This window comes from Trypanosoma melophagium (genome assembly GCF_022059095.1).
Source record: "Trypanosoma melophagium isolate St. Kilda chromosome Unknown ctg27segment0, whole genome shotgun sequence".
Taxonomy (NCBI): domain Eukaryota; phylum Euglenozoa; class Kinetoplastea; order Trypanosomatida; family Trypanosomatidae; genus Trypanosoma; species Trypanosoma melophagium.
This window is the reverse complement of record NW_027125158.1, coordinates 453735-477496: the sequence shown is the minus strand read 5'-3', so window position 1 is coordinate 477496 and position 23762 is coordinate 453735. Positions and strand designations below refer to the sequence as shown.

The window sequence follows — 23762 nt, the reverse complement described above, 5'->3', positions numbered from 1 at the left end:
TGTAGTGGTGACTAGAGGAAGTATATGAAGAGAAAAGAACTGCCACTGAGACCACCTAATATACCCACAAAATGCGATACACCCCTCCTCTCCATCCTTCCCATTCATTTCACCCGTAAACATCCACTTGCTTCCACCATCATCCACTCACGTGATATCACATGTCTCCTAGTTTATTCCTTTTCCTTACTTCTCATTTATTCTCCCGCAACCTCTTTTTCTTTTCTTTTTTTTTTCTTTGTATTCCCCTTTGTTTCTTGTTTCTTTCTCCTTCTTCCTCTTTCTCACTACGCCGCACTACTCCTCCGCCTGCTGTGGTTCTGCAGCGTCTCCTCCATTAACTTCCGCAGCTTCTCCTGATCGAGTGCCACGCCCCGCTCCTCCAGTGCCGTCAAGACATGCACGAGATGCGACACATCCCCCGCCTCCCGCAGGGCATCCGCGAGTCTCAACATCGCAATAACTTCGGTTTGTACACCGGCGTGTGGGGCTAATTTGGTGCGGGTGGCCTCCTCGTGGGGACTCACGCCGTGAATGGCTTTACTCACGCTGTTGTAGCGCGCCATAATGCTGTCGACCCGGCTGCGGTCGAGATTGCTGTTCCGCACAAATGGCCGGATGTACGCGTACTGGCGGAAGAAGTGGCGGAGATCAACGACGAAGTCTTTAATCACCGGGAAGTTTGGCAGCGGCCCAACAGTAGTGACGTGCTGTGAAAACGTGATACACGCCAGACTGTTAATCCCATTAATATTCATCGCACAACTCCCACACACGCCCTCGCAGCAGGAGGCACGGAAGGCGAGTGTTGGGTCCTGATGCGCCTTCACTGCCGTAATGAGATCGAGCACCATGTACTCGTGATGCCTGTCATACTCATAACTCTCCACACGTTTTTCGTTGGTAACGGGATCATAGCGGATAAGGCGGAGAATGGCTTTGGAACCTGTTTCCGGTGCTGTTGCAGCGCAGCGGCGAATAGAGACTTTGTATGGGTTGGCAATCTTTCGCAGCATTACAATTGTATCGTATTGTGTTTGGTTTGGTTTGTTTTTCTGTTTTTTCGTTCGTTTTATTGTGTTGTTTGCTTTTTTTATTTCCTTTGTTTATTGGTTTTACCACGTAGTAAAATGGTGTTTTCTTTTTTCTTTTTTTTTCTTTGGCTTTGGTGTAATTTACGTGTGTTCGCTATAGAGATCTTCTCCAATATTATTGGTGAAAACAGGAGAAAGGAAGAAAAAGAGAGCAGAATTCAAAATATTCACTGCCGCTAGGGAAACACACAAAAACAGAGAGAAAGTGATAAATAAAGAACCAAAGAGATAAAGAGATTAGAACCCCAATCAAAAACGGAAATAGTATCGTATCACCAATAACGATCAACAATTAATACAAAATCACATAAGAATACATACGGACAGCTCCAGCATGCTTGAAAAACATCTTTCTCTCTCTCTCTCTCTCTCTCTCTCTCTCTCTCTCTCTCTCTCTCTCTCTCTCTCTCTCAGAAATTTTATATTTATATATAAACAAAGAGAGAAATAAATAATTGTTCTCGATTCGTTTACTTTTCCATTTACTCCTCTGGTACAAAAAGTCCCCAGTCTTTCACTGTAAATGTATGCAACATACGCCGCATTATCTCCTGCACTTCCGCCTCACTACGCCGTCGTGAGACCACACGTGCCTCACTGCTCTCCGGATGAATAAGTTGCGGTGCAGAGATAGAAAGAAGAATGTCTGTTGAAACAGGTGGAAGAAAACGCAGTACGGCAAGCACTACAAGTACTTCATTCTCTTTGCCCTTCTCATTCGTGTACTTTGAAATACGCTGTATTCCACTAACGCAGCAGCCATACACGCACTGCTGCCCATTATTATTATTATTATTATTATTATTATTATTAAGATCCGTAGTCTCAAGCCGTGGGGCTACATTCGGATAGTCAGATGGACTGAGTTGTTGTTGTGTGGAAATAATGTAATCGCCCTCACCACAGTCATTCGCACGTGCGAGATCTGTGTAGAAGTAAACACCGCAGTTACCATCACTTATGGACCGTTCCCGTGCTAACAGTTCCACAATAATACTTACACCTGTTTCGGCCTCCGTGTAAACTTCCTGTGTGTCTGGTACTTGTCTAAAGTCACTCACATCCACCGCAGTGGTGGGAACTACACAGGTAATAGCGCCACCAAAGAGCTGTACTTCCTTTTCTTCCATTAATACACTTCTGCAAACAATTCTCTCTTTCTGTATATATATAGTATATTTAGCTATATATTGAAGGTATATAAAGGAGGAGAGAAAGAATACGTTAGAAACATATGGAAAAAAGATAGTGATAATAATAATAATAATAATAATAATAATAATAATAATAATAATAATAATAATAATAATAATAATAATAATAATAATAATAATTGATGGAAATAAGTGCAAGTGAATAATTGTTTCAATAAGGGAAATGCACAAAAGGTAAAAAAAAATAGAATAAACTTCATGTAATTTGCTATCAAGCCGACACAAAAGTAACAAATGCCAAATACAAACCACAAAAAAAGAGGAAACAAATTCATGAAAAGTAGTTAACCTTTTATTCTATTCATTTCCCCCCTTCTAGACATATATATATATTAGTTCATGAAGAGACGCCTACGCGATATCTTCAACAAACGTGAAATGTCTACCAAATGCCGCAGCAGCAACACCGCCGCATAACAGAGAAACAACAGAATAGCCACAAGTTGAATATCAAGCATTGTCAGTGATCGCCCATCAATCGGGCGCACGCACAGCATAGCAGCCCTCAACATTGAAAGCAAAGTCCCACTCTGTGGAGTACTAGCACCACTATTACTATTACTAGTAGAAACAATAGTCGTAGAGGCCATTCCGTGTATATATTCTACTAATGCCTGTGCAGAGACGGTAAAGGCAATTCCTACAATTGCGGCTAGTGGAAATAGCGCCACCGCCACACTAGCGTGAATGTACCATCGCCGCATACATAAGAACTGCCCCAGTACTACCGCCACGCAGATACCACACAGAAAGAGTAATACAGCCGCGAAGAGCATTATAATATTATATATATATATATAAACAATTAATAACGTCGACTCCCGTACACCGATCCTTTCATTTCGGGAATAATAATAGGGGAAAAAGGATAATGATAGTAATATAGTTTGTATCATTCAATATGAGAGAAAAAGAAGAAAAGAAAAAGGAAGGCAGGTACAGAAATAGAGAAATCGAAAAGAATGGAAATGCTCTGAAAGACATTTATACATATGTAGAGATAGAAGAAAAATATAAATGAGCTCAACAAGAATAACAAGGACAATAAGTTGAACTGAGAGTAAGAAACAAAAACAAAAAAAAAACAGAATAACTTCACCCAAAAAGAGTGGAAATGTGTGGACCACACACGTAACCGCCCAGACCTGAGGTTAACACAGAGGACACAAAACAAAAGAAACACTACTAACAAACACCACTAACAAACATTGCTTAGGTCTCACACACACACACATCTCATGGCAGACGTGAGTGCATTGTAAGCTCCATCAGCTCTCCCTTCTTCTCACGTATTTGCCTCTGCACAAACAAATTCGCCTCCCGCACAATTGCCACAGCCGCGCGGAGTGTAAAAAACTTCGCCGCCCTGTTCCCACCACTACTGTTATTACTATTACTATTACTATTACTGGTATTTACTGTTGCCTTCACACGCCGCAAGACCTCCTCTGGTCCACACGCTGCGATAGAGGCGGGATCGCGGAAGCCGGCGGCCCACAGTGCCCGCGCACGGCCGGGCTGCACGCCGCGTAATTCCATCAGCGGCACAATATCGGGTTTTACACCAAATCCCAGTCGCTTTACAAACGCCGCGAGTACCGCCTCAAGCGCAAACCACTCCATTGCGCGGCAGAAGGCGGTAATGGAACTGCTGAACATAGACGCACTGCGCATCAATCCCTGCAGCTGACCGCGGTTACACTGATAACGCTGCTCCACAACACAGAGAGGTACTTCTCCAAGGAGATCGGCAAGCATTAACGCAACAAAGAAACGACGCGTTGTGAACAGCTGGGTGTTACTATTATTATTATTAATATTATTGTTACTATTGTTATTGTTGATAGCGCTACTGCCGGTGGAATCACTAAGCCCCATTGCTCTCTGGTACACAAGATATTCATCCACACCCACCATGTTTGCAATACGTTGACGGTTTTCATTTAAACGAGAGAGGATATCACGGTACACCACCCAATTACAATCCCCAATCTCCCGTAATGGAGTTAAGAAGTAGCATAAGTGAAGGTCATCAGCAAGTATAAGGCCTGTACGTTGTAATTGTTCCAATTCCTCCCGAACCAATAAAGCCTCCTCAATGCTGAAGCATGAACGTACCGAACACGCACCAAACGGAGTTGCCGATAATAATACATTATTATTATTATTATTATTATTATTATTATTATTATTATTATTATTATTATTATTATTATTATTATTATTATTATTATTATTATTATTATTATTATTATTATTATTATTATTATTATTATGTGACGAGTCTGCAGTAGTGACCGATTCATCCACTGTTGGTTGTGGCAAACGCCGCACCAAACCAAAATGTACCAATCGATTTAATGCCGAATCGAATATATTATCTAAAACAACCGGTAATGGTCTTGAGGATGCATCATACACGGCATCAAATGGACCAGGGGCATTATGGCATAAAAGATTAGATATCCACTTTCTAGCCTCAGATGGACTATGTATAATCCCAAGAGCAATACATTCCAATATAGCCCGTTCAAAGGCACTTGCCTCTTCTAACATTTTACTCGAACACATTTCCACATCTTGTTGCATTAACTCACGTCCACGCTTACAATCCTTACGTGATAATAGGAGAAATGACTCTCCAAATTCATCCAAACCAGCTCGTCCAGCACGTCCACACATTTGTAAATAACGTGATTTTGTTAAAAAATCACGACCGACATAAGGCGTTTTAAAAATTACACGTCTAGCTGGAAGATTTACACCAGCTGCTAAAGTGGATGTACAACAGAGAATGTTAAGATGACGTTGACGATATGCTCGTTCAATAAGTTCACGTTCTTCTGAAAGAAGTCCACCATGATGAAAGGCCACACCGTATGGAATAACATGACTTAGTAATGAAGTATCATGACTAAGAGAATCAAGTTCAGATACAATACCATTAATAATACTATCTTTAGCACCTGTATATCCATTCATAGCTTCTTTTCGGTATCGTGCAATAAGATGTGCTGTATCAATACATTGTTGACGACTTGCACAGAAAATAAGTACAGATGCATCTGAAACTTCTGTCGCTAAAAATACTAATTGTTCTACTTCAGTAGAGTATCCAGCTGCTAATAAATTTCTCTCATTTCTTTCACCATCTTCTACCACCATACCTTCTATAACCGCGTATTGTCGTAATGGTACAGGTCGGTATTCTCCTAAATAACAACTTGCACGTAGCCATTTTGCAATACTTGGCAAATTTGGAATTGTAGCACTCATTCCAATAATCTGAACAGGATGAGATAGACATAATACTTTTGATAGAAATAGTTCTAATGTTGCACCACGCCGTGATTCACCAAGCATATGTAGTTCATCAACTACAATACAACCAATTTCTTCTGTTAATCCTTCTTCAAGCATATGATTGAGTAAAGAATTAGCCTTTTCAATTGTACAAACGTATGCAGCTGTTCGTTTCGGAAGGGGAAGTCTACCTTGAGTACCGTAATGACCATCTACAGCAAATCCTAGTGTATCCCCAAGAAGACGAAGTCCTTCTGTTTTTTCTTCTGCCAATGATACAAAAGGGAGAACGAAAAAACATGACTTTTTACTATTAAGAAGACATCGAAGAAGTGAAATTTCAGCTACAAGTGTTTTACCTCCACTTGTTGGAAGGCTATATACTAAACTTCCTCCATTACGAATATCATCTCGCATAAGAACTTCATGCTGCCATGGATAAAGTTGTTTGATACCACATCGATTATTAAAGAAACTCTGTGCAGCATAAGGAAGATCGTAAAATCCACCACCAGCACCACTACTATTCTTGGAGCTCCCCTTTATTGTTTTACCACTAAAATTGGTAACAACGGTATTCGTATTATTCGTACTAGTCATAATAGAACTAGGTGTATTTGGATATACCGGATTTGTACCATTTTCACCCTCGGCAAAGAGTACAACACCATTATGTCCATCACCTTTCACATTCGGAAAATGAAATGAATTGGTATTCATTGTATCTTCTATGTTTTCATCGTATTCAGCGTCTTCTTCTATTCCCTGCTGTGAGAAGACACATGCTGATGACCGTTGTCCCGTATCTCGCGGGGTAAATGCGAGATCTGCAGAGAGACGAAGATCCTCCTCCATTTCCCGTTGCAGTTTCTCTTCATTTTCAAAAGTTTCTTTTTCCTTTTCTTCTGCTATTATTGCTTCGATTTTACGTTGTTCAGGTGTCTGTTGATCTATTGAATGATTGCACTCACGAGGTTTATCCACATTTTCCGAATTCGTTGTTTCCTCATTACTACTTGACAGCAACCCCTCCTCTCTACGCAATGGTTTTACTCCTATTGTTATTGCTGCTGTTGACGATGTGTGTTCTGATCTAGATTGTGTATTTATATATTGTTTATGCCGCGATGATGATTCGAGACATGTACGTTTTCTTCCCAAATCGTGCAGTAAATGAGAGGCGGTGGTGTGAAGAGAAGGATTTGTATTTGTATTAGTGAGAGATGCGTCTTCTTTTTCTTTTTCTTCCTGTGGTGGTGAGGAGTGACGTTTTCCTCTTACTGTGCGTGGGGGTTGAAATCCTCCACTGAGACGCACAAACGTTTTTCGCATGAAAAGAAAAGAAGAGAGAAATATATTAATGGGGGATTATGTAATAGAAAATTCTCTGTTTTTCTTTTTTTATTTATTTATTCCCCCAAAGAACTCTCTTTTTCTCTTTTCTTTTATTATTTCTTTCTGTATTTGTGCGCTTATATATATATATATATATATATATATCGTTTTCTCAGTGTGTTCCCCACAGAGTGAGTGGCATGCGACGGGAGAAAAAAAAAGAAAACAAATGTGAAGAGCGCTGCGTTGAAACCCGCCCTTTTTTATCTCGCTGTATTTAACTGTGACTTTATTTAACTTTTTTTTCTCTCGTTTTATCACGTATATATATATATATATATATATAGTGTGTGTGTGTGTGTGTCCCCTAACACCAAAACAAATCGCTACTAAAATAAAGAAAAAGAAAAAGAAAATACAAATGATAAACTAACTTTATACAGAAGAAAAACATCATGGCAAGGAGAAGCATCACGAATAGGTAATTTGAAAAAAGTATTTTTTATTTTCACATATATATGTGGGAGGAAACTCATCGTAAGTATATATACTTTTTTAATTAGTTGTCACAAAAAAACACATGCAGAACCAATACCGGCACATCACTGTGTTTACACTTCTTTCTCATACCTTAACTTCACACATAGGCGAAGCGAAAGAAAAAAACAAATGTAGGAATTTTATTTGATGTCGTATACTTAATAAATAAATAAATACATACATACATAAATATAAATAAACAAATATATATATATATATATATATAAACTCGCTAGCAGGAAACGATTTTCATAGTAGTTGAAAGGGATAAAGAGAGAGAAGATTTAAAAAAAAGTTGCTTTGATGTCTCTGGCCTCCAATTCCCTGTTCTTTCCCCACCTTTGTGTCTCTTTTTTCTTTTTTTTCTTGTTTTCAATGTTTCATTTTTCAGCCTTTTAATGGTATTCATTTTCTATGAAAAATTTCTTTTTATTCCTCCACCAACTCCCCCTCTTCACTCTCTCTCTCTCTCATACACACACGCAGACACTCTTCTTTTTTTCCCGTTGCTTTTTTTATCTTATTTTTGAGGGATGAGATGGGTATATTTCTTTCATTCTTTCAAATCACAATCTTTTTCGTCTTGTTATTCTCATTCATTGCTCTCCACCACGGTATTGCAGCAACGTGGCCGCTTACGCATATTATTCTCCTCTGATGGATGTAACACACTGTGTGTCTTCTCATCACTGCGGTGTACAGTATGGCCCTCATGACTCCCATTTCCACCAACTCCATTATTATCATTATTATCATTATTATCATTATTATTATTATTATTATTATTATTATTATTATTATTATTATTATTATTATTATTATTATTATTATTATTATTATTATTATTATTATTATTATTAGTAGTAGTAGTAGTAGTAGTAGTAGTAGTAGTAGTAGTAGTAGTAGTAGTATTGGCAGAATCACATTCCCAGTGTATATCCTCTGAGAATGCCTCCACTGCCTTCATCACCTCCGATGTAATTTCCCCCACACCACCGCACTCCTTCGACAAACAGTATTTACATATAAACGCCACTAATGCGGCGGCTGTTCGCTTCTCTCTAAACACCACACGATCGCCGTCTCTGTTGTACGCCACAGTCGCCGGCACCACCTGCGCACTGCGGGGGCCCGGCCAGTCACACTCCGGCAGATCATTACTGTCAATACTACAAATAAAATAATGAAACGGCTTTTCCTCCACACCGTGCGAGGCGGCCGCGGCCCACACCAAACCAACGAGACGATCCATCAACATAATAACAGCCGGGCACATTCGACAATGTTCACTCCAAAACACACAAACCGCCCCACCCGGCCGTTCGTACTTCAGTCGTTCTATCGTACTTGTGACGGCGCAGAGGCCGTGGGTGAGTGCGATACCGTGATTTGGTTTAAATTGATCATTTAGTGGCGGGGCATCGCCTTGTGGGGCTTTGGGAACTGTGCCATTCACAATACCTCGCAGGAATGTCTCAATAACATCTACAAGAGTGGAAGGAGTAGTGTTATTGCGATTATTATTAGTATGAAGATGATGATTATTATTATTACTATTATGATTATTCTTTTCCGGGAGATCGAGAGCATAGAAAAGATCGTGCTCCATCTCCATGACGATAAATATCGGCACACGACCATAGATGGCGGTGCATTTCTGCAATTTGGATATATTCTCCTCTGTGGTAAAGGTGACTCGTGGGGCACTTTGCAGTGCCAATAGTTGCGAATTCTTTTCTTTTTCACTGTTTTTATTATTCTCATTATTCTCATTATTATTATTATTATTATTATTATTATTATTATTATTATTATTATTATTATTATTATTATTATTATTATTATTATTATTATTATTATTATTATAGAATTGAAATTTTCTGCAAACATCATCAATAGATTGACACACAGAAACTGCAGTCTCAGGGGATGCCGCCACAACAAGGCAACGTTGACTGTTTAACATTTCACACATACCTTCTTTGAATTCAGGCCAAACACGATCATTGTTATTCTTTCCTGCTGTTGTTTCTGCAGTAGTATTAGTACTAATATCACTGATGGTATTGGTAGCTTCGGCATTAGTGGTAGCAGAATCCAACCCTCCAGTAAGTGATGTTACCATCTCAATATCTACTTATGATGTATATCTAATGGAAAATAAATAAAAAAGATGGTAGCAAGGCTGTAGTGCAAAGAGAAATAAGTAAGAAAGTGAAAGAGAAAGTAAACTGAAAATAGAAACATCTTAAGGGAAGAGAAGTATACATATTATAAAGAGAACAAAGGAATTTTAAAAAAAAGGGAAGGGGAAACTAAAACAATACAACAACAATAATAATAATAATAATAATAATAATAATAATAATAATAATAATAATAATAATAATAATAATAATAATAATAATAATAATAATAATAACGGTAATAAGAAAAAGAAAAATAAGAGAGAAAGAAATAAAATAAAAAGTATCAAAACGAAAGGAGTAAAAGACCCCATGCACATCCAGAATGAAGAGATGTAAAGCACATATAGCACAATTATGTCTCCTTGCGTTTTTGTTTACTTTTCTTTATTGCAATTAATATAATTCATTCTCCTTCTCGTATTTTTGTCTCTTATTCACGTAAATATAAATATAAATATACACAAATATATGTATATTACTCCCATCACCAACTCCATTCCTGTAAGCTATTCCTTCATATAAAATATCCAAAATACATACACAGAGGTATGTATTTATATATATCCTCTTTCGCACACAATAGCACACAAAAGAGACCCACAAAGCAGAAAAATTATAGAAACAGACAATGGAAATCAAATACACACAGACAATACAACAAAGCCACAAAAAATGAACGAAAACATTTTTATTACTTCAGCTACTGCCAAATGCACTGGTAGATATTTCACACATGAACTCATATATATATGACACATACAATCTACCTGGAAGCGGCCTCTTGCCTGGCAAGCAATACCGATTTAAACACTTCGTATAATGGGAAATACACGGCCATGTTCATAGTCACCCAAAATACACGCGTACACGCACCGCGAAAGAACAGCGAAATCCCACCAGCCTTATAAGTATCCCGCACAACACTTCGAACTGTGGCTCGTGGATTGGCCGCCGTTGCCACAACAACGCGGGTTCGAATGGCATCCAGCGGGACTGTTATCGTAGATGCCATCATTCCACTAAATCCACCACTGAAGAATGCAGAGAGAAAGTTTTGCATATGCGCACGCAAACCCGAATGTTTCTCAGATTCACTGTTTAATTCATGTTTCCCAACGATGCGTAACATCCTTGGGCGTAGAGTCTCATAAAACATCCACTGAATCGCACTATAGGGAATATCATGTAGAAGTGTCTGTGACTTTACAAGTCTGGCACAAGAGAGAATGCCATGTTGATACATCTGTCTCACGGCGGATTGTGTATTCGGAACTACAGTCGCCTGAATACGCATTTTTGCCGTTTCCATTGGTACACGTACAATACAACTAGCAAGTTCTGCACTACTAGCGGCAGCAATTGTTCGAGTGAGAAAAGCCACACGACTCTCCCCACTTACATCAGCTGGTCGCAAGAACTCTTTCATATTGCTATACGTTGTCATGTAAACAGCCTGGTAGGGAATATAAAAAACCAGTTTAATAGGAAGTCCACCATAGAGATATCGCGGTCCCCACTTACCTCGATACTCATCACTGAAACCTCGCAACCCGCGAGTACTAGAGGACTGCAGTCGGCACTTTAATGTATCAATTGGGTGTAATAGAGACTTGGCAACTACTGTGGCAGAAGTAGAGGCGAGCGCTATAGCGGAATTGTGCAATTTTGGTCCTGTTGATGGGGACTGCGACACAGAAGATGATTCCTCTTGCTCTTGTTTCTCACTACGACTATTATTATTATTATTATTATTACTATTATTACTATCAATAGTTCCATCATGACGATGGCCCTCCACCGCAGCCATTATAGAAGTGTCCTGTAAGTAACAAGACCCTCCTTTTCTTACTCACCCTTTACAAAAAAACAAAAAAAAGAAAAAAGATATTTTAAAAAACATAATAATAATAATAATAATAATAATAATAATAATAATAATAATAATAATAATAATAATAATAATAATAATAATAATAATAATAATAATAATAATAATAATAATCCAAGATTAATAAAGATATAAAAAGCAGTAAAACAAAAAAAATCTATTGTAAAAACCCAGGTAGTAAAGAGGAAAACAAATATATATATATATATATATATATATATATATATATCCCTCTTATTTACTTAATAATCTCATTCACTTGATCGCCCCATCCGTTTTCGCATTTGCTCCAAATCCTCTGCACGCCGCACACTATCTTGTGTAATACGTTGAAATCGTGATCCTCCACCAAACTGCGATGCCATCATGGACGCAAATTGTCTAAACGACATTTGAGAAAACGCCGTTGCCGGATCCACATTTGTTTCATCGCTTGTTTTCTCTTCTTTTAATGCCCCTGAGTCATCAAAGTCACCTTTGCGGTATACCCGTACACGACTCTCCCGCACCTGCCGCTCCTTCGCCTCCTTTGCCGCCCGTTCATTCTCATCATTTAACAATCGCAATAACTCCGCCTCTTCTTGTCGGCGGTATGCATCCACCTCTGACGCAATACGCACCTGTGTTGTATCCGTTACGCCGTACAATCCACTTTGCTGATCACGTGTCATTGCAGTGGGTGTGTCTCTGTATCGCACGGTGTAATCCGGCGCTGGTTCTGGATTGGTGGGTTGTGTGAAGGCCATATAGAGATAAGATACCGCATTGGCCCCAATATTCTCCACATCTTTGCGGGTAATGATATTACGAAAGAATGCAATACAGAGAACAGCAGCGCAGCCGGTGGTAATGGCAATACCAAAGAGATAAATAAACTTTTGACGATGATCTCTGCGTCGTAATTCCGTTTCATGATCAATCGCCTGACGGGCATTATCAATATATTGTCGATAGTATTGTCTGCTTTTCTTTCTATGTAGTGAAGAGTCAATGTATTCTAATAATACTTCAGCCGCAATAACAACCTCCTGCTGCATCGCATTCGTTCTCTCACTATACATCTTCGTCCACCGCTCCTCCACCTGCGGTGCTGTTAACATGGATAACTCACTCTCCTTAATACCCAACACTTTAGCCGCCGCCTTTGCATCCATCCATTTATCCAGTTCATCTACGGTAAGGTGATCATCCGGTGTTGTGTTCTGTTTCCTCTGTAGTGGACCTGTGATTTTATTAAAAGCATAGTGCGCAAAGATGGGATCCCACGGTTGATTGGATGCAGTTGGTCCCTTTGGCAGGTCTTTTGATGTAAACTTACCGGGTTTATACACATCCCCCATCTTGAAGAAACTACTACGTTTCCTTGGAGTTTTTGCCTTTGACACTGTTCCAATATGTCTCAATGAAAGAAACAGTAATGGTGATGTAGACGATAGTATTAAAGAAGATGGAGAAGTTGATGAGGATAAAGATGAGGGTAATGTTACAACTGTGTTAGGGTGAACAACACTAAACTCATTTATCCTCATGCGTCTCATATGATCTAAATGTTTCTCTTTTTCCTACACCAATTCTTCTCTTAATGCGTGTTTTATTATTATTATTATTATTATTATTATTATTAAGTTGCCTGTTTATGCAACGCTATACGGCAAATCCTATGAAGGAACGAAAAAAAAAAACTCTCAATAATAATAATTAAAAAGAAAAGGAATGATGTCAAATGGAGAATACATATATACACAGAAAACAGTAGTGAAACAGAAAAACATATATAATTATATACATTCTGGCTTTGTTCTCGTCAAATGTGTTTTTTTTTTTCTTACTTTTGCTTGTTCTTTACCTCGATATTCCTCTCACATCAGAGTATCAATATTATTTACTTTCCTTTTTTTTTGTTATTCGTCTTTACTTAGTTAGGGGGTAGAAAGAAACGATACTTTCCTTCCATTATGCGTGATAATAACATATGTATATATGTATACTACGAATATACGTTGCGATGTACATGGAATATTGAATAATAATAATAATAATAATAATAATAATAATAATAATAATAATAATAATAATAATAATAATAATAATAATAATAATAAACAGGAGAGAAACTCCTTCTATCTCATCTCCTATTTCATTCTTTTTTTTTTTCTCTTGTCCCCATAGTGCTTCACTTACCAAAGAAAAATCCCTTCATTTTAGAAAAGAATCCAACATTCTCATTATCATCATCCTGCACCACCTGTTCCTCTGTGATCACATTACCCCCATCTGCCGCAATCCGCTTTACCATATATGTATCCTGCAATTCATATCCCAATTTAGCGTAATATCGCCGCACACCAACACCTGCAATAACTGCAATCGAAGTAAAGCCACAAGCCGCTGCTATGCGTTCGGCCTCTCGCATTAATTGTGTACCAACACCCATATGTTGGGCGGCATTACCGGCATTTGGACAAGAGACTGCCACTAGACGGCCGTATGTGTGTAACTCACGAATTAAAGCACATCCCTCCAATGCTGGAAAAAGAGAGTTGTGGATACTACTATCATCACGTAAACGTAGTCGTAAATGTCCATACAGTGTGGTACGTTCAATGTTCTCAACAGATATGTAAAACTCTGTACCATCACTTGCTCGAAATTCATCTATAAATAGTTTCGTATTATTACGATCTACGGAGGCTCCTTTACACTCTCGTTCACGTATATCTTTACATTGGATACCTTTTACTTTCATTTCAGCCTCAATTACTTGTCGCAGATTACATCGTTTTTCACCTCCCATAATATAAGTGGTGGGAATATCACGAATAATACGATTAAGTCTAATTCGATGTGGGCAACTTTCCATAATATACACAAGTAGTTCTACCATCCATTTACCATTATCTATTTCTGCATATGGTTTATAAATTCCATTTCGATACCATTCCTCAATCTTTGTATACGGAACAGTTGCTGTAGGGTAAACCTTCCACTGATCCACCTGAAAATTCTCATTATCTGTAGAAAATAGATATTCAAACATTTCACGATCCTTTGTATAACTGCTTCCTGGTAAATCAGGCATCCAATGCGCATCCACTTTAAATCCTGCATCTAGTAAACGTTTAATAGCAACTATTGTTTTGGCTGTAGGACAATCACGATTTACTATTGTTAAAATATCATCATCTAGATGTTGTATACCAAGTTGTACACGAGTAACACCAAGCATACGAAAACGACGTAATTCTGTTATATTGATATAGTCTGGACGTGTCTCAACAGTAACACCAATAATACGACAACGAGCCTCTTCATTAAGAGTAATTTCTTCTTGTAATGATTTCATAGGACGTAATGAAGCAGAATCGTAGTATGTATTAGCAGCGTAGAAAAATCCAGCAAAAAATTCTTCCGCATACTTCTTTGGATAAAATGAAAAAGTTCCACCAAGTATAATTAACTCAATCTTATCCACAACATGACCATTATTTTCTAACGCACTAGCACGATCATAGAATTGTTTTATAGGATCCCATCCATTACGATATCCTCGTAAAACGCCTGGTTCCTTAAGTAAGTATGAACGTGCAATACCAGGTTGATTAGGACAATAATGACAATCCTTTGGACATGAAAACTCGCCAGGTCCCATAAATACGGTTACCACAAGTACACCACTATGTGATTTACCACGTTTACGAAGAAGAAGTTCCTCTATTGCAGGTGACTCCTGTAATTCCCCGGCTCGAACTAAATGGCGATAGGCCGCAATAAGTTCAGACTTGCGTGCGGTGTCTTTAAATCCAACGAGGCGTGATGCCTTTACTCTTAGATGTTCCAATTGATTTTTATTCTTCGCCGTTGTGGCTTTCTGGGCTAATGTACGCACAGACTTTAATAATGCACAACGACGATCTTCTGGCAAATCTCCAAAGTCCTCATGTCCCTGCATTAATTCTTCCACATCAGCCGCCTCGTCTGGTCTTTCGTAGGGGCCGAGTCGATGATGAAAATCTTCATTCATGGCACGTCCTTCAAAACGTGCCTCACGCAGAGATCGCTTTGTTCCATTTTCCTGTTGTTCTTGTGGTTGTAATTGTTCATTCTGTTCTGTTTCTTCTTTTTCTTTCTGGTGTTGTTCTTCTTCTTGTCGTGGCTTTTGCTCATGGCAATTACCAGTTTCGCACTCCTCCTCCTCCCTAAGACGTTTGGTGGCCATCTCTCTAAAACAGACGATTACGTAATCAAAATAACCGTTCCCTCTCTGTGGATTACGTTAGACACCGAAGAAAAAAAAGAAAAAAGAAAAAGAGAAATATTCATAACAAATAATGAAACATATAAACATTTCATCTGTTTATTTATTTATTTTTGTATAGTTTTACTTTATAAGAAGAAGAAATAAACATAGATGAATATATATAAATTAATCTGTGAAACTCTTAATACGGCAGGGATCATCCTTTTCCCCTTCACTCCATTAGTCTCTCCAAGTTAAAACACCTTTCTGTTTTTTTTTTCTGAGGAAATCCACACAATATATATAGAAAAGGTATATAACAACACACACACACACAGATATATAAAGAAATGAAAGCAATTTTTACCCGTTGAGTCTTCCTTGTGCATCCACAGCACCTTCAAGCGTGTTTGTATCAATACGTGTCCCCCGCCTAGTCCACAACGGAGCCGCAAACTCATACTGTTCCTCCAGTAATCGTGGTTCTCCATCCACCAAATCCCGTGATTTCCGCTTTCGTACGAGTTTCGTCATATACGTCTGCATACGCCCCGGCGGTTCACTACTAACAATATATCGAAATAACTCTCTATCACCGGCGATGAGGGCGGCCTTTGCACACCCCATACGCACAGGCGCTGAAGCCTCTGGCAGTAATCGTTGAATCGTTAAAGCGATCTCCGGATCTCGCAGTTGGGCCAAATACTGCACATGCATTCCCAGACGTTCTGCCATTGTGTACTCGGGATTGGGAATTTCACGTGTACCGGGATACAGCTGCGGTGGTTCTGCACAACTTGCAATGGTTTCTTCTAATAGCGCCAGACGTTCTCGCATTCCACGAACACCTAAAAAGTTTGGGAATTCCTTTGCCCACTGCATTACATACAATAATGCCATCGCCGCATCCACAGGAATATCAGAGGCAAACTCTGTTTTAAAGTAACGGTTCAGACGACGTATGATTTGACCTCCACCACACATACGTTCATTATCTGGCCAAATTACACGAACAAATACGGGTATATGCATTTTAGGTACTACCTGGGAGTCTTTCCACATAAAACGAAAAGCTTCCGGGTCTTGTGGAGGGAGTTTTACTTCCGCAGAGAGCTGCACTTGTACAAATAAAAGGGATTTAGAGAAAATACAACGGTAAAGTGATGTTGCCACACCAGGACCTTCAATTGTGGGAATCATATGTTCCGCATGGAGATCTACCACTGTTCGCATGTGAGGAATTGCAAAGAGAAACGGACAAAGATCCATGTGCTCTATCAGACGTTCTGGATCATCATGCTCACCAAGAAAGAATTCCTGTTGATTAGGAAATTCTCTTATAGGGGCAAAGACAAATTGTGTGTTACGGGCATCATATGCCATAAAACGAAGGATATCACTATCTCTAGATGGCATACGTTGTAATTCCAGGACTCTTGCTGCTGCCGCAAAACGTTCTTCAAATTCCTCATGATGCCAATCACGATGTAGTGCAGCCATAGATGCAAACTCTGCTAATACACGACGTACAGCTGCGGCCGTACCTTTAACAGGTAACCACATAGCAGGTGGGAAATCATCATTAAGTTGAATATACACCACAGGAGTTTTTTGAAGTGGATCTACGTATAACTTAGCAGGTTGAGTACCTACAGAAGTTGGAATCTGAAAACGATCTGGAAAAGCATAAGTACTGCAAAAATGAATATATTCTTTACGAGTATCACCGTTACATAATAACGTACGTTGCTCATGTGAAAATGTTGTCGTATTTGGAAACACATAAGGTCCTACGTTGTATTCAGTCACATCTAAAAGATTAAATGGAAGCCATAAGTATGGATCTACACCACTACCACCACCATCGTTCTCCTTATTTTCAGCATTAGAGGTGGTATTCATATCGTTCATATGTTGCTGTGGTTCAATATCACTTATAGAAGCTGTGGCATCCATATCATCCTCACTATTTCGACGGTAATATAAATCTTCACAAAGTTTACGAAACCACGCAGGTGGTTCTGAACCATTAGAGGAAGAAGTAGTAGTAGTAGCAAAGGTCGACCAAAGTTTACCATTACGATGTGCAGCTGCAATAAATCCCTCTTCTTCTTCTTCTTCCTCAGAATTATATTTTGTATCTTTATCATTCTCCGTCATCTTCAATGCTGGTGTTGAAGATGATGAAGTATCAACATTTTGGGAATTTGGATCATATCGCACTGGTGGATCTACCACATTCATCGTTGTGTATGTGCGAGCGGCATCTTCCAGCACTACAGTTGCTGGTGGATCTAACAGTGAAGAGAGAAATGGCGAATACAACGCATCTGCATTAGATGCCTGCAGTTCCCTAGCAGAATTATCTTCTACATTAGATGTATATCTTCTCGTAGTAAGAAAAGAGAGACAGTGTAGTGGTGGTGGAATCACCTTCTTTATAGTGAGTCGTCTCATTCCGTAAATTTCCTTCTATTTCCTTCCCTTCTTTTTTTTTTTCTTTGTGTGTGTGAGTGTGGAAAAAAGACTCCATTATGAATGAGAATAAATAAGAAAATAAAAAAAGAATAATAATAATAATAATAATAATAATAATAATAATAATAATAATAATAATAGTAATAATAGTAATAATAATAATAATAATAATAATAATAATAATAATAATAATTGGTTATTATTACGGTGAACTTTTAACTCAATATACTTCTCTCCATTTAGTGCAAATATGTGAAGGGAGAAATAACAGAGAAAAAAAAAGGAGTTCCTGCAATTAAGAATCATCATAACTATTAGGAAGCAACATTGAGCCCTTACACATCCTTCACACATTGTTCTAATACCATCAACTGTAAATAGAGCAGAAAGAGTTGTCGCTTTTCAAACGAGAGATGACAATCAATAGATACACACCCTTCTGGTATATATTCTTCTTTATTATCATCCTTTTTATTATATGTTTTATCTATCGTACTCTGAACAGAAGTGGTCACATTGATGAGACTGCAAGTAATAGCAAAATGAATACCTTCCACGTCTTCCAATTCATTAGAACTAAGAGAATTTAAACCGCCTATTTCTCCACATGATCCAATACAAAGTAAACACGTTGTTTCAATTAATCGTAGGCGCCGCTCCACACAACGACGACGTGTTACTACACGAAGAATAGTTTTCGTACGGTTATGAATACAGTCTGTACAAATTGGTGGATCCGGTGGATTTGTTGTGGCAGAGCTCTCAAGGCATACAGCACATAATGTTTGCTGATAATATGCATCTAAGGTTCTTCTTTTTTTTTACATTACAAGATGTATGATTACCTTTTAAATGTAAATGAGTTTCATTATTATTATTATTATTATTATTATTATTATTATTATTATTATTATTTATTCCCAGTACGGAAGCCGCTACGGTCTCTAACTGTGCCTCAAACTGTACCACAGAAACCCGCTTATCATGCTGTAATACCATAAAGTAAGGATAAATACCATGCACATGTACACAGACAGTACGTTCTTGAATATCATTTATCGCTTTTGATGTTTCTTCTTATTCTTTTTCGTTTTCTTTTTCCTGTGCTGTTGTTCTTATTGTGTGGAGACTGTTTGAAGGGTGATCCTCATATCGCTTTGTATGCACATAACCGAATAAGTGAAGTAATAGACACCGGTTGGAGGCGCGGTTTAAAAACCGGCACATCTGCTCATCCCCAGGCGAGGGATTAGGCTTGACAACAGAGTATTCAATAGACACCACATATATATTCATTTCTCAGAATAAAGAAGGATGCATTGGATTCTTTCTCTCTCTCTCTCTCGTGGCTTTATTATTATTACGTTTTCTGTTGTTATATATATATCTTTTTTTTTTCTCCTTTTCAAGGACTCAGTGAAATTTTGTTTGTCAATAAAGCACAAAAGGGTGATTCCGAAAAAAAGTAGGGAATGAAAGAATAAAATAAACAACTAGGAATAAAAATAAGAAGAAAAAAGAACAACATCTGCAGATATACTTCATTTTTATTTTTCTCCCTTTACGCCTCTTGCTTCAAACTCTTTGCTGGTTGAGAGCATGGCTCTTTGATAAATAGCACAAATATATATATATATATATATATCATTGACAATACACTCTTTTTTTAATCCTTTTTGCTGGACTTTTGTTCTCTTATTCTTTCTATTGAATTCACGTTTCTTTTCTTTTATTTTTTGTTTATTGTGTGTTTCCCACACATATATACACTCACTCGCTCTCTCTCTCATAAGTTCGGGTGCAGTTCCCCTTCACGGACATCATTCCCAACAGCCACCACACATCCATCAAATCCAACAGCCATTTTCCCACCAAACCCCAATTCCGTGAGGTATTCTGTTAGTGTGGTGTAATTTAGTGCATGCGACATACCAATAAAGAAAGTCTTGCTGGCGTCTATTCGCTCTGCGGCCTCAATAGCCGCACCAACGTGGAGATGGGCGAAATAGACATTGTGTGATAACATATCAAGTATCAGAACTTCAATAGGTGTAGATGTGTCAACCCCGAGTAATGTCTTTGCACGGTCGACATCGTTAAAGAATTTATCATCCACTACACTGATATCGGATACGTATAGTAATAGACGTGGTTTTTCATTCGCATTATGCATGGGTATGAGGAATGCATTGGAGTAATACTTATCACCATGTAATACAGGAATAGGCACAACAAACCAGGCTACACTACTACGATTACTATCATCCTTAGTACTACTACTAATAGGACTACTAGCAGTGGTAGTAACTATTGCATCGGATGCTGTATTCTCTTTCTTGCCATTTCCCACACGAGATAAAATGTTTACCGTTAATTTTTCTAATGGTGTAAAGGATTCCCACTTAATTGCGGCAATAAATCCTGTTTTATTCCTTCTCCAGGCGCCGACAACAGCTGATCCATCTTTTGGGAATAAGTACGGATAAACTCTTTGCATAGATTGTAGTGTACGTTCATCTGCAAAGACGTCAAGAGGTGTATCGGGGCGGTTAAACTCACGCAGATCATCCAAGCCAAATGCGGCATCTGCGTGATCATGTGTAAGCATTACAGCAGTAAGGTCAGATACACCAAATGTAGGAAGTACTTTAATAGCCGATTCACGAAATGTTTTCCCACAATCAATTAATATATTGTGTATTGTACCATCTGTTGGGTGTCGTAATTGTAACAGAAAACACGGATTCAAACGATGATTCCTCATTTTATTAATATTACTGACAGCTTCATTACCGTCACTGCGGTTATTATTACTATTTCTATTACTATTAGGATGATATGTGAGAGCTTCTGTACAGGTTGGACACGGTGTACCGGAGGCAATACAACTCAACGACGGAGTAGAAGTACTTGCGCCAGCACCAACAATAACAGCACGCACAAATTGCATTTTCATCAACATTGATTTCCTCTCTCTCTCTCTCTTACATTTATCGTGCTTGTTATATATATATATATATGCGTGAGAGAATAAAAAGGAGAACAATGAAGAAAGAGAAATAGTAGCGAAAGAAAAAAAAATCAAAAAGAGTCTTTCAAATAGAGAGGTCCATATATATATATATATATATATATATATATATATATATATGGTAAACGTAGACTAATATAAAGACACTGATAAAGAAAATGGCATCTTCTCAGAAGGACGAAGAAAAAATAAATAAAAATAAAATTACATTACAAATGTGAATGAACTGAGGGACGCCGCGCAATAGTAATAAACGCCCTACATAGCATAGATGAGCTACTTAATAACAACTTCTTCCTTTCCTGTTGTTGTCGTTCTTCTTCTTCTTTTTGTTTTTGTGTGTAAAGTTCTACGGTGGCCCGCACTATATTTTTATCTACAACTTCCAAAGATGTACGCACTACAAGAGGTGATGTAATATACACAGGACGTAAGTATTGTACACTTGCCCGTATTACATCACTATCATCTCCATATAATAATCCCACGCGGGCTTTGCAGAATGTAATTAAGAGTGCAAGCGATAATCCTCCGTGAATTGTACCGTGTCTATTGTGAGACCATTCTGTGAGTATAGAAGGAGGAATGAACCAATAGTGTGAGTTCTCATCACTACTGTGTAATGATCCATCACTAGCGTAAGAACGTCGTAATAGTTCATAAAGACCAAGTTTTGTTCCCAGCAGCTTAGATATTGATATAGGAACTATTGAATCATCCATAGTATCCTTGCTCTTGCTTCTGCTGCTGCTGCTAATACGATTGGTGTTCTCAATAGGTGTATGAGAAGGTATGGTACTCATTGGTCCCAAACCTACAAAATCATTGTGAAAAACAAAAAAAAACACGAAAAAGAATTTTAAATAAAAGTAAAACCCAAGAATAGATAGAAAAAAGAAGTAAATCCATCACATACATATGGATCTTTAGACAAAGTAAGGCTTTAATTTGAAATGTTCTATATATATAAAGAGAGAGAGAAAGATCTGTGGAATATAGAGTTCCCCATTCAACCCAATTTTTCCATTTATTTCAGTCATTACATCCATCTTTTGTTCGTTTATCTTCCACTCTGTTCACTCCAATCTGCTTCTCACAACTGCAGTACTTTTAATGGAACACGCGTTTCAACCTCCACGTGTGGTGAAACACTAAGAAGTCCAAACAACTGCGAATATAATGGCACATTAAACAACCGTGTATCAATTGGACAACGCACAATGAGTTCAGGACCCTCCACTATTTTACTACACTGCACTTGATGAGTCTCTCCACGCAACTGGAGAGATCCTGTGATCTCCTCCGCTGTTTGCTGTTGTACTGTGTAGATAATGCGAGGAAAACTCGGTGCGTTTAACACGTAACTGCTTGTCCGTCGAGACACACGCTCCATCTCAGATATAGTTAATCCAACACGCTCAAACTTACGGCTGTCTACTTCACACTGTGGCTGAAGCGAGTCCGCATCCACTTCTACGCACTTGAGGGCGCGGTCTTTTGTACTTACGGTGTATGCAAAGCTTCCCACGCGGAAACGCAGCGCTCGACCAATATAGGTACCGAGAAGTCCGGCAGGAAGTGTATAAACATACATATCTATATCACGCAGCTCTTTTTTGTTGGTAACGCGTTTCTCTCCTGCACCCCAGAGAGACATTTATTGTAATTGTTTTGTTTCCTGTTCTATTTCTTGTGATTCTTCGATATTAAATAATCTCTGTGCTCTTTTTTTTTATTTTGTTGTTGTCGTACAACCTCTCGGAATACAGAGAGAGAAAAACACAAACCAAACAGTGTATTCGAGGTAACCTATATGAATTATTATTATTATTATTATTATTATTATTATTATTATTATTATTATTATTATATAAAAGTGAAGATTGCGAATGCTGTACGCAACTCTCCTAAAGAAAGAAAAAGAAAGAAGAAAGAGGATAATAGAAAAATAAGGTTTACAGAAAAAAAAAACGTTTTTTTTTTTTAATTCTTCAGATTTTTCTCTCCTAATACTGTATTAAATAGATGAGTTGGATTGGTAAAAGAAAAAGTAGTTTCAAATTTCATCCATTGATAATCGCACGAATAAGAAGGGATTTGAGTATACATCTGTTGAAGAGTTTAAGCATAATGACTCTTGCAGCTACTTACATAAATTGAATGTTTTGCTGTTTCTTCTTTTTTCTTTCTTCTTGGGTTCTTTATTTGTTTTTATTCTTCCTCTCTTCTTCTCTCGTTTTTTCTCTTTACCATACATGATGTGTCAGGTGTGAATACACTATCAACTGTTTTTTTTTCTTTTTCTTCGCATTTCTTGTGTTATGGGGGAGGAGGGAGTGTAGGTGTATGTAAGTATGTATGTATAGACGGCTGTTGTTTTATTTTGTTGTTGTTGTTGTTGTAGGGATATACCTCTCCCTATCTATTCCTTTATCCACACAAACACACACATA

General features: G+C 38.1%; 13 protein-coding genes across 14 annotated transcripts; all 13 read right to left on the bottom strand.

The window, feature by feature from the left end:
• Window positions 1–287: 287 nt before the first annotated feature.
• Window positions 288–1016, bottom strand: LSM04_005851 (Succinate dehydogenase/fumarate reductase N-terminal; the record flags this gene model as incomplete). Its single annotated transcript, XM_067333553.1, has 1 exon — window positions 288–1016. One exon carries the CDS (start codon window positions 1014–1016, stop codon window positions 288–290), a length of 729 nt encoding a protein of 242 aa, XP_067190509.1.
• A 560-nt stretch (window positions 1017–1576) lies between these two features.
• Window positions 1577–2224, bottom strand: LSM04_008113 (Ran-interacting Mog1 protein; the record flags this gene model as incomplete). The annotated part of the gene is made up of 1 exon (XM_067333552.1): window positions 1577–2224. The coding sequence occupies one exon, from the start codon at window positions 2222–2224 to the stop codon at window positions 1577–1579; it is 648 nt and encodes a 215-aa protein (XP_067190565.1).
• Window positions 2225–2640: 416 nt separating this feature from the next.
• LSM04_005825 (uncharacterized protein) lies at window positions 2641–3084 on the bottom strand (the record flags this gene model as incomplete). Its single annotated transcript, XM_067333551.1, has 1 exon — window positions 2641–3084. The coding sequence occupies one exon, from the start codon at window positions 3082–3084 to the stop codon at window positions 2641–2643; it is 444 nt and encodes a 147-aa protein (XP_067190506.1).
• Window positions 3085–3544: 460 nt separating this feature from the next.
• On the bottom strand, window positions 3545–6943 carry LSM04_007264 (the record flags this gene model as incomplete). 2 transcript variants are annotated; one of them, XM_067333549.1, is made up of 2 exons in its annotated part: window positions 3545–4409; window positions 4590–6943. In XM_067333549.1, 2 exons carry the CDS (start codon window positions 6941–6943, stop codon window positions 3545–3547), a joined length of 3219 nt encoding a protein of 1072 aa, XP_067190544.1. The 2 variants fall into 2 exon arrangements, with proteins under 2 accessions (XP_067190544.1, XP_067190545.1); XM_067333550.1 differs by lacking the exon at window positions 4590–6943 and having other exon boundaries at window positions 3545–3847.
• Window positions 6944–8078: 1135 nt separating this feature from the next.
• LSM04_001957 (uncharacterized protein) lies at window positions 8079–9611 on the bottom strand (the record flags this gene model as incomplete). The annotated part of the gene is made up of 1 exon (XM_067333547.1): window positions 8079–9611. One exon carries the CDS (start codon window positions 9609–9611, stop codon window positions 8079–8081), a length of 1533 nt encoding a protein of 510 aa, XP_067190422.1.
• Window positions 9612–10438: 827 nt separating this feature from the next.
• LSM04_005356 (Mitochondrial substrate/solute carrier) lies at window positions 10439–11482 on the bottom strand (the record flags this gene model as incomplete). The annotated part of the gene is made up of 1 exon (XM_067333546.1): window positions 10439–11482. The coding sequence occupies one exon, from the start codon at window positions 11480–11482 to the stop codon at window positions 10439–10441; it is 1044 nt and encodes a 347-aa protein (XP_067190495.1).
• A 332-nt stretch (window positions 11483–11814) lies between these two features.
• LSM04_009357 (uncharacterized protein) lies at window positions 11815–13101 on the bottom strand (the record flags this gene model as incomplete). The annotated part of the gene is made up of 1 exon (XM_067333545.1): window positions 11815–13101. The coding sequence occupies one exon, from the start codon at window positions 13099–13101 to the stop codon at window positions 11815–11817; it is 1287 nt and encodes a 428-aa protein (XP_067190587.1).
• A 635-nt stretch (window positions 13102–13736) lies between these two features.
• On the bottom strand, window positions 13737–15779 carry LSM04_003715 (GNAT domain; the record flags this gene model as incomplete). The annotated part of the gene is made up of 1 exon (XM_067333544.1): window positions 13737–15779. One exon carries the CDS (start codon window positions 15777–15779, stop codon window positions 13737–13739), a length of 2043 nt encoding a protein of 680 aa, XP_067190457.1.
• Window positions 15780–16163: 384 nt separating this feature from the next.
• LSM04_005330 (uncharacterized protein) lies at window positions 16164–18257 on the bottom strand (the record flags this gene model as incomplete). Its single annotated transcript, XM_067333543.1, has 1 exon — window positions 16164–18257. One exon carries the CDS (start codon window positions 18255–18257, stop codon window positions 16164–16166), a length of 2094 nt encoding a protein of 697 aa, XP_067190494.1.
• Window positions 18258–18613: 356 nt separating this feature from the next.
• On the bottom strand, window positions 18614–19277 carry LSM04_003126 (uncharacterized protein; the record flags this gene model as incomplete). Its single annotated transcript, XM_067333542.1, has 2 exons — window positions 18614–19039; window positions 19104–19277. 2 exons carry the CDS (start codon window positions 19275–19277, stop codon window positions 18614–18616), a joined length of 600 nt encoding a protein of 199 aa, XP_067190446.1.
• A 787-nt stretch (window positions 19278–20064) lies between these two features.
• LSM04_006660 (Metallo-beta-lactamase) lies at window positions 20065–21240 on the bottom strand (the record flags this gene model as incomplete). The annotated part of the gene is made up of 1 exon (XM_067333541.1): window positions 20065–21240. One exon carries the CDS (start codon window positions 21238–21240, stop codon window positions 20065–20067), a length of 1176 nt encoding a protein of 391 aa, XP_067190525.1.
• A 278-nt stretch (window positions 21241–21518) lies between these two features.
• On the bottom strand, window positions 21519–22112 carry LSM04_002441 (Thioesterase domain; the record flags this gene model as incomplete). The annotated part of the gene is made up of 1 exon (XM_067333540.1): window positions 21519–22112. The coding sequence occupies one exon, from the start codon at window positions 22110–22112 to the stop codon at window positions 21519–21521; it is 594 nt and encodes a 197-aa protein (XP_067190434.1).
• A 290-nt stretch (window positions 22113–22402) lies between these two features.
• On the bottom strand, window positions 22403–22966 carry LSM04_005461 (uncharacterized protein; the record flags this gene model as incomplete). The annotated part of the gene is made up of 1 exon (XM_067333539.1): window positions 22403–22966. One exon carries the CDS (start codon window positions 22964–22966, stop codon window positions 22403–22405), a length of 564 nt encoding a protein of 187 aa, XP_067190497.1.
• Between the last annotated feature and the right edge of the window lie 796 nt (window positions 22967–23762).